The following is a 9,143-nucleotide window of genomic DNA, read 5'->3' as shown; positions in this document are numbered from 1 at the left end:
TGTATATATATACAATCACAATCGAAGCAAGAGCGCCTATCGTTCTTCGATATCGATGTCAGGAGGCGTTTTTATCGTTTGGGCAACAATCACCCTGAGTGCCGGAAATCGAGTTGGCAACTCCACACCGGTCTATGAAAAAGAGTTGGCAGCGCCACACCGGTCTACAAATCCAGATTACATCCTTTTTTACCTTCTTTAAGCCTAGTACTCACATCGACGAAAACCGCGAGCTAACCATAGGAGTCAGCTAGAGGCAAATACGCGGTTAACGCTTTTCGTCGGGTCTGTTTTTCAGCGCGGTACTCAGATGAGCTAAGGAAATACCAGAAAAAATACCAGGTTCAGCGAACGAATTTCGATGAACGCCGTTAGCTGCGCCGTTAAGAAATTTGATCTTTGGCGGTGTTCGTGCAAAGGCGTTATGGAAACTAAAAATTAAAAATGTAAGGAGGTCAGTGCAGATGAAATTGGACGCCTAATCCAAGCTGTTGCCCTTTATTGTGGGGTTTCACCGACAGGAAGCAATACCACAACAGGGGCAAATCCGCAGAATAGTTGAAGTGCTGGAGGAGATCCACTAGCGAATTCCAGGACTACGGACACCACCACCACCAGCTACTTGACCAGCTTAAGCGGAGCTTGTGGACCCGCTAGCTTCTATAGGGAGGAGGAAAATAGGGCGCCCGCTAAGGAACAGTTGGAGAAGCCATGTTCAGCCACTACCAGGATGCTGGGCGACTTCCTGTAGCATCAGCGGATCAACTCCGTTCCCAATCCGGCTCCCACTTCCTCAAGGTCCAATATGCCTTTTGGGACTCGGAGCTGGACTGCGGTGGAGCGGGAAAGATGGCGAAGCATCCGTGGGACGAGAAGGAAGCTTTAAACTACTAATTAACATAAATAAAAACATTCGTTGAACATTCCATTTATTTTTTTTTAAATTCTTTGTGTACCAGCAGACTCCTTTTTAGATTTCTCCAATCGATTTGTTTTCCTTTTGGCAACAAACCCAGCTGCTTGACAGTAAGACCATGCTACATGCATTGCGGGTGAACTTTGAAAACTTCAGTCACTACAAAGAATACGATTTTCCGACTAGTGAAACTCTTAGCCCATCTGAGTACTATGCTTTACACTTGAAAAAAAAACAAGGAAAACTAGCTAAAAATGAATTATTCTGTGCACTATATAATACCTTGTTCAGACAGACAACGACCTTTGCGACTTCTTTTATATAAGAGATACGCGTGATTGAAAGAGACGGAAGTTCTACCAATGTTATAACATTTTTTCAGACAGTTACAATTTGTGGAAATTCTCGTGGCTCATTGTTGGATCACAATAGTTTCTATTCAATTTTTGCTGAATGGAGGAGGATGACGAAATCATTGACCACTGAAAACATTTCACATGCTAGCGCTGAAATTGCATTTAGTTTTGTAATCCAAAACTAAATTTGCACGGTTTCGGTTTGTATGACGATCATCTGGTTTTGCTTCAGGGATTCTCTGTGTGATCAAGAATCCGCTTAAAATGGCAACAGCGATTTAAAGCGATGGTGTGATAAGAAAATACCATTTTTACTTTTTTAAATATACCAAAAATCAACCTAACGCCATATTTTCACTCTACTTCTTCCGCACTCACTTTTGTCCGACAATTTGTTTACATGCTGTTTTCTGACTGAAAAAGTGTATCACTGCCATGGAGGACATCCAAATGGAGACCAGCTCACCCACGGAGTCCAGCTCCGAGGTGAATTTTAATGCGGACGAGGAGAAATCCCAGGAATCGAGAGCCGCTGCCGGCGTTTGCTACTGGTAAGGTCTTCGGACGGGCTTCGTTTGGCCAGCCCCCATTGATAAGATTGTTTTTAGCGGGAAGGAGCGCAATCTAAACATTGTGGAGCTGCTGTGTGCCACCTGTGCGCGCTGGGTGCACGAGACCTGCGTTTCCTACCAACTGGGCAAGGGCAAGCTACTGCCATTCATCACCAACTATGTGTTCGTCTGCAAGAACTGCTCCGCCAGCGGACTGGAGAGCTTCCGCAAGAGTCAGGCCAGTAAGTGGAGGGATCTGCTAATCTTAACTCTCCTGCTAATGATATTGCTTAGCCATATCCCAGATGTGCCACTGCGCCATTGCCAACATGCAGCAGGCGGCTGCCCGGGAAGGACGTCGCCAGATCCAGTTCAGCAAGGACAAGGAGATCATCCCGTACATCGAACAGTACTGGGAGGCCATGACTACCATGCCGCGCCGGCTCACCCAATCCTGGTACAGCACCGTCCAGCGTTCCCTGGTCAAGGATGTGCACACCCTGTTCACCTACGAGGAGCACTCGGAGCACGGCTCCATGTACGGACTCTTCCACCAGGATCTGCGGATCATTAAGCCCAACTACGAGAGCATGAGCAAGAGCGGCGCCCTGCGACTCACCGACGATGGATATACTCAAGGTGAGTTGCGCGGGGGTGCGAAAATCGGTAGTTATAGCTTAAAAAGGGTTATAGGTTCCAGTAGGTATTTGGTTTATTTCACTAATGAGCAATTAATCCATTTAATTGAGTTAAGTTTAATATGAATGTTGTACACCTTGCAAGTTGTACTGGGAAATCAGCGCTATTATCTTGACCGCTAGTGTCTATCAAATTGGTTGAAAAAGCCAAAGGAATTAACTTTTGGCGGCCAAATTGGCAACTCTGGCTGGTCAGCTGATTTTGGCACAGTGGTTCGCTTGCTTCCCTTTCGCTCCCCCATTTATCGCGGCGTCCTCTTCGCACACTCCGCAAACAAAACAAGCACACTCCGCCTCTCCGTTTTGCACGCTCATTCGCCAGTGTTTGGCAAAGCTAGGCAACAACAACTGGAAAGGAAATCGCAAAGTGGATCGCAGTTTCTGATTTGCACACACACACACATGCAGAGCCACAGAAAGAGCGTGCGGAGAGAGCGGGAGAGCGCAGCTGGCAGCCCCACGTAGTCAAATTGTGGGCGGGGCGGAGTGGGGTGGGGCTGGCAGAAGCGCTCAACTTGGCTCATTCATTACAAACAAATAGTTACGCTTCGAGCACACTTGCGAGTGTGTGCGTGTGTTTGCGGTGCTCTTTCAGGGGAATTGATTTTGATTTGATTTTGAGCACTACGCAATTGGAAGTCCCTGCTCCTCCAGTTCCATTGTGACCTACTCCTGCGTCTTCCTGCCATGGCGTCATCTTTTCCGGATGAGGAGTGTAAGCCCAGGAACACCACCTCGAACTTTGCCCAGTCACCTACTTAATCCAAGCAAGCGTTTTTACATGGACCTATGTATAATATAGATTTGTGCTTGGATGCAGACCCTTCTTTATCAAAGACCCCTATCTGGAAGAACTAAAAGTGACCTTTAAAAGTTGTCTAACAGAGGAACGGGCGTTGATTAAGGGCAATGTCGGCAATTCTTTGTCATATAGAAATATTACAGATACGCCCTTAAAGATACTTATAAATAATAATCTAATAATCTACAAAAAGCTTTGTAAATCCCAAACTATCATCAAAATAGATACCTTCGAAATACATTCAAGTAGTAATTAGAATAACCTTTTATAAAAAAGATAAACTTGCTTTCTCCGAATATCACTAAACCTTTTTTTTAGCGGCCCTGTCCAAAAACAATAGACAGAAAAGGAAATTCCCCGGCACGGATTCAGGACCCACGGGCAAGAAGGGTCGTCCCAGTTCAGATATCACGGCCAATGTGAAGCTGCCACCACATGGCTATCCCCTGGAGCACCCCTTCAATAAAGACGGCTATCGCTATATACTCGCCGAACCAGATCCACATGCTCCGTTTCGCCAGGAGTTCGACGAGAGCTCCGACTGGGCTGGCAAACCCATTCCCGGCTGGCTGTACCGCACCCTGGTGCCCCATTCTGTGCTGCTGGCATTGCACGATAGGGCACCACAGCTGAAGATTAGCGAGGATCGGCTGGCTGTGACGGGAGAAAGGGGCTACTGCATGGTACGGGCCACGCACTGTAAGTAAACATTCTAAATATAGTAAAAGAAACCCTGTTAATAAGATCGTCCTCTCTAGCTGTGAACCGAGGATGCTGGTACTACGAGATCACCATAGAGGAGATGCCCGAGGGCGCTGCCACGCGACTGGGTTGGGGCAGGGAGTACGGCAACCTGCAGGCTCCCCTGGGTTACGACAAATTTGGTTACTCCTGGAGATCTCGCAAGGGCACAAAGTTCACCGAGAGCCATGGCAAGCACTACAGTGAGGCCTATGTGGAGGGCGACACCCTGGGTTTTCTAATAGAACTGCCAGAGGAGACGGCGCTCGACTATCTGCCCAACACATTCAAGGATCGGGTATGTTTTGATAATATCTATTATAATACTGATTTACCATTTCTTGTTTATTGTACATTATTTTTGCATTTTTAATTTGCAAGGGTATGCTTTGTAATATCTATCATAATAATGATTTACCATATCTTGATTATTGCACATTAATTTTGCATATTTAATTTGCAAGGGTATCAAATCCTTTCTTTTTCAAACAAGTCTCTGCTTTTCTATTGTAAAAAGATAAAAAGGGATAATTAGCCCATATTATATCTTGCCCCTCTATCAGCATATTACTGCATCTTTACAAATCGACCCTTCCTAATTGGCAATCCTGTTGCGCTCTATTCATTATCCAACAGCCCCTGGTAAAGTTCAAGTCGCATCTGTACTACGAGGACAAGGACAAGATCACAGAGACGCTCAAGAATCTGCACATCCTGCAGGGCAGTCGCATTGAGTTCTTCAAGAACGGCCAGTCGCAGGGCGTGGCATTCGAGGATGTATACGCCGGAAGCTATTTTCCGGCCATTTCAATCCACAAGAGTGCCACGGTGAGCGTGAACTTTGGACCCGCTTTCAAGTATCCCGAAGTTCTAAGCGAACAAAAAGCCAAGGGGGTAAGCTGTCGCAATTCCTTCCCAGGAACCTTAGCATTTACTCAACTATCCTTTCCAGATGCACGACCGCGTAGAGGAGCTGATCACGGAGCAGTGCTTAGCCGACACCCTCTACCTCACCGAACACGATGGACGCCTGCGCCTGGATAACATGGGACTCTAATAGAATATGTCGATATGAAAGAGAATATGGGTCTTGTAATTCGTAAAAACAAAGTATGAAGTGTTATTTTTCTATGCAATTTTGTTTTGGTCAAGAGAATGAATATAACAAATTTTAACGACGGTTTTTAAATAGGTCTTTCAAATCGAAAACGGAAAAAAGAAAATATGGAAAAGGATAAAAGCAGATGTAATCTAATTGTATAATTCTAGATTAGTTTTTCTAAACCTCACGAAATAATTTTAAGACCATTATGAAATAGAACATGGGTCTTGTATGAATTTTAATTCGTAAAAACAAAATATGCAATTTGGTTTTGGTCAAGAGAATGAATACAAAAAATTTAACCGACTGTTTTAAAATAGATCTTTCAAATTAAAAACGGAAAAAAGAAAATATGGAAAAGGATAAAAGCAGATGTAATCTAATTGTATAATTCTAGATCAGTTTTTCTAAACCTCTAACGAAATAATTTTACGACCATTAATCTTTTGAGTTCAGTTTTATTGTTTGAGGTTATTTGAAGGCTTTGAATTTCGAGGCACTGTAGGGTATGTAGAAGGCGCTGCTGGGAGCGAAATCTGATCGCGGATGATGCACTGCAGCCGAGATGGACCGTCCTGTCGATGGGGTGTTGCTGGAAACGCTCGTCGCTCCGAACGGATGCAGCGTGGAACGGTTGGAGGAACTGTTGCTGTGGCCGTGACTGTTGTGCCCGCCGCCGCCGCTTGAGTTGCTCTGGCTTGAAGTGGCCGTGGTGGTGGCCAACAAATCCCTGCTGTGCCTGCCCAGGTTCAGCGAGGGCAGTACCACGGCGTTCTTGTTGTTGAAGAAGCGACTGGCGGCCATGGGCATGTGCCAGGCGGACGCTCGATGGCCCTGATGTGGCAACACGGCAGACTTGGCTTGGTTCTGATGCTGCAGCTGCTCTTTCTGCTGCACTTGGGTGAGCTGGACGAAGCTTCGGTTGTTGAGCAATCCCCGAAAGCGTCTGTTGGTGTCCAGCACGTTTAGGATGGGCGGCATGCGCAGGCGGGCCGAGGATTGGGTGGTGGCCGAGATGGGCAGCTGCGGCTGGTACTGCTGGCTGCGCTGGCGCTTGAGCAGCTTCACCGAGACGGAGGTGACCCGCAGATCCCTGTCTAGTAGATCCACCAACTTCTTTTGGCTGGGACGCAAGTAGGGACGATGATGCGGCTGCTGCGGCTCCTCCGCTTTGGGTGTGAGAAAGCCATCCTCCGCCTCCTCGTCGTCATCCTCGTCGTCCAGGGAGTTCAGGCTGAGATTTGAAATCGAGTCGATGTCCTCCCGCGTCTGGCTATCAAAGCTATGGTGCCGTAACGGACGAGTCCTCCGACCCAGCAGGCTGGGGAACTTGCGGTGCCAGTCGGCGATCTCGTTGCGCAACTCCGGCTCCTGGAGCTCCGCCAGGGGATCCTCTCCGCTCATCAGCCGCTCCACCCGCTCCCAGTCCAGCAGGTTCTTCTTGATGGCATCGTCCGCCCACGGAATGGAGCCCACCGAGCTGCGGTCAATGCTGCTCGAGGAGTAGGGCACATCCTGCAGAAACTCCGAGTCGTCCGGGTCCTGGTCGTCCTTGTCCACTTCCGGCTCGTTGTTGTTGCCGTTGTTCTTGCAGATGGCGTTGTCCCCATTGTCCTCCAGATCCGCTCCGAAGTAGTATCGCCTGTCTGAGGACATCAAAACTGGATCCGGAAAACGAGCTGGACTCGTTCTGCCTTCGCTTTCCCTCCGCTGCTCCTTGGTCCCTGCACTCGCAAATCCCCGTGGGTGTCCTTCCGCTTTAGCTGTGCCTGTGGATGTGGATGTGTGGATTCTCCTTCAAAATCGATGCCGCAAAAGGCGGCGAGCGACAATTGTTGTGTTGTGGCCCATTCCAGTTTGGCTTGTTATTTATTGTCCTTTTGTTGTTTCCACCACCGACCAAAGGCGCAGGCTCCACGGCGTTGCCAGCGTCGACCAGAAATAACGTTCGCTGGTTTAAAAATGGTTCGCATTATGGCGCATGGAGGGTATTCTTTTAGAGCTCTGCTTTGGAGATAATTTTATTGTTTTTTATTTTAATTATGTAAAGCAAACTATATATTAAAATCCATAAGCAAACCAAAGAGTTTATCAACAAGCTGTGATGTGCTTTAGCTACAGTGTAAAGTAATACGTACGATTATTTTAAGTTTGTTAAAAATATTACTGCATTATCGGTGATTGAGATGAGGTTTTTTAATTTAGAATTCACTTACAGTAACAGAAGACCCTCCAATGCGAAATTTCTGTTGGTCCAGCTGTGGCCAACATCCTTTCAGTTTGTAAACCTTATTGATACGGGCAAACGCACACTTTCGCAAGCGTAACAAATACGATTTTCGTTTTTTCGTTTTTTAACAACATATAAGCTGCATTTTTTAAACGAGGCACAATTCTTTATAAAACTACTAGATAAAATTCTATACAATTTGTTGAACCCTTACCTTTTACAAATGTTTCCCTTAATATTAAAAAGTAGGTAACAATGAAAATTCCGAAAACCAAGGACAGTAAGTCGGTGATGGACAGGGCAAGGATTGGGAGAACCTTCGGGGATGCTAATGCCACCAAATGGGTTTTATTAATTTCCTGAGGTCTAATCGGAGTCGCTTTCGCGATTTTTACCCGAATGAGCAGTTAACGGAAAGTGTTAGATGTTGATGGGTCACAATAGGCGAACGTCTCCGACTAGAATACTCCATGGTAATTAATCGTCTGTCTTCCGTTCAATAAATAAGTGCATGCTAGTCGCAAAAAGGGAAGCCCAAGAGTGGTAAGCCTAGAAAAAGTTGCTCCCAGACCAAGCCAGGCGGCCTCTAAATTCAAAAAAATATGGACAAACCGAAGGCAAGTGCACGATCTAAGCCGCGATGCTTGCAGAACAATAAAGATAATAAACCCATACCTAAGCCGAGGTTTCCCAAGCCCAAGCCGAGTGGCTCTAAGGGCCCCTTAAAACCACTCGGCTTGGGTTTGAAAAGGCTCGGTTCGCGTTTGATTAAATCCACATCTTAGTTTTGATAACAACGCGGCTTAAATCGAGCGCTTGCCTTCGGTTTGTCTACACTTTTTGAATTTGTAGGCAGCACGGCTCGGTCTGGGGCAACATTTTCTAGGCGTACCACAATTTCGCGCCCCCTTTTTGTGACTAGCATCCATTTCAAGAACTTTTTCTGGGTACGGAGAAAAAAAGATTACTTACCCACACAGTACTGGAGTGTGGTGGGGTTGGGACATCTCCACCCATCGGCGTCCTGTTTTCTGGCAACTGCTTATGCGGGTAAAAATCGCAAAAGCGCCTCCAAAAAAAAACTCGTGAAATTTATGAAACCCTTTTGGTGGCATTTACACCCCCGAATGTTCTCCTTATCCTCGACCTCTCAATACCCGAATTACCGTACATTATTTATGAACTTTTTTTTTATATTTATATATATATATTAATGAATCAATTTTTAAAATAAGTAAAAGTAGTGGAACTTATAGAATTTATTCAACTTTTTTTTTATAAAGAATTGCTTGTGCCTCGTTTAAAAAATGCGGCTTATATATTGTTAAAAACCGAAAAAACGAAAATTTTATTTGTTACTTATGCGAAAATGTGTGTTTGCCGTACGAATAAGGTTTACAAACTGAAATAATGTTGGCCTCAGCTCGACAAACCGAAATTTCGCTTTGAATGAAGGGTCTGCTGTTACTGCGATTGAATTTTAAATTGAATAGCTTGAAATTAATTTTTTAGATCTAAGTAGACGTATTTCGTACGATTCTGAACTTTTTAAACAGTCGCTAGAGCGATTTTATGTGTAGATTTGTATTATTAACAAAGTCTTTAAAAATGTGGGCGCCAAACTGATTGTAGCGTTATGAGCGTTTGTGGGGGTTAGAGTGAATGTAGTAAATTTGTTTTGGGTCAAATACATTTACAGGCCCTTGAACTTAAATAATTGGTTTTTGAATTTAAATTCTCTAAGCGA

General features: G+C 45.4%; 2 protein-coding genes across 5 annotated transcripts; one reads left to right on the top strand and one right to left on the bottom strand.

The window, feature by feature from the left end:
* Positions 1 to 1,652: 1,652 nt before the first annotated feature.
* Positions 1,653 to 5,253, top strand: LOC119563267 (set1/Ash2 histone methyltransferase complex subunit ASH2). 2 transcript variants are annotated; one of them, XM_037876586.1, is made up of 7 exons: positions 1,653 to 1,823; positions 1,881 to 2,065; positions 2,118 to 2,462; positions 3,642 to 4,022; positions 4,082 to 4,362; positions 4,701 to 4,958; positions 5,017 to 5,253. In XM_037876586.1, exons 1-7 carry the CDS (start codon positions 1,708 to 1,710, stop codon positions 5,119 to 5,121), a joined length of 1,671 nt encoding a protein of 556 aa, XP_037732514.1. In that variant the 5' UTR covers positions 1,653 to 1,707; the 3' UTR covers positions 5,122 to 5,253. The 2 variants fall into 2 exon arrangements, with proteins under 2 accessions (XP_037732514.1, XP_037732515.1); XM_037876587.1 differs by lacking the exons at positions 1,653 to 1,823; positions 1,881 to 2,065; positions 2,118 to 2,462 and adding an exon at positions 3,028 to 3,236.
* A 351-nt stretch (positions 5,254 to 5,604) lies between these two features.
* Positions 5,605 to 8,790, bottom strand: LOC119553592. 3 transcript variants are annotated; one of them, XM_037864047.1, is made up of 3 exons: positions 7,611 to 8,790; positions 7,383 to 7,535; positions 5,605 to 7,170 (listed from the first exon to the last, which is right to left on the bottom strand). In XM_037864047.1, the coding sequence occupies exon 3, from the start codon at positions 6,820 to 6,822 to the stop codon at positions 5,638 to 5,640; it is 1,185 nt and encodes a 394-aa protein (XP_037719975.1). In that variant the 5' UTR covers positions 6,823 to 7,170; positions 7,383 to 7,535; positions 7,611 to 8,790; the 3' UTR covers positions 5,605 to 5,637. The 3 variants fall into 3 exon arrangements, with proteins under 3 accessions (XP_037719975.1, XP_037719983.1, XP_037719991.1); XM_037864055.1 differs by having other exon boundaries at positions 7,305 to 8,790; XM_037864063.1 differs by having other exon boundaries at positions 5,605 to 7,173; positions 7,383 to 8,790.
* Between the last annotated feature and the right edge of the window lie 353 nt (positions 8,791 to 9,143).

Source organism: Drosophila subpulchrella, chromosome 3R (assembly GCF_014743375.2).
Source record: "Drosophila subpulchrella strain 33 F10 #4 breed RU33 chromosome 3R, RU_Dsub_v1.1 Primary Assembly, whole genome shotgun sequence".
Lineage (NCBI taxonomy): Eukaryota > Metazoa > Arthropoda > Insecta > Diptera > Drosophilidae > Drosophila > Drosophila subpulchrella.
This window is presented reverse-complemented; position numbering and strand designations above follow the sequence as displayed.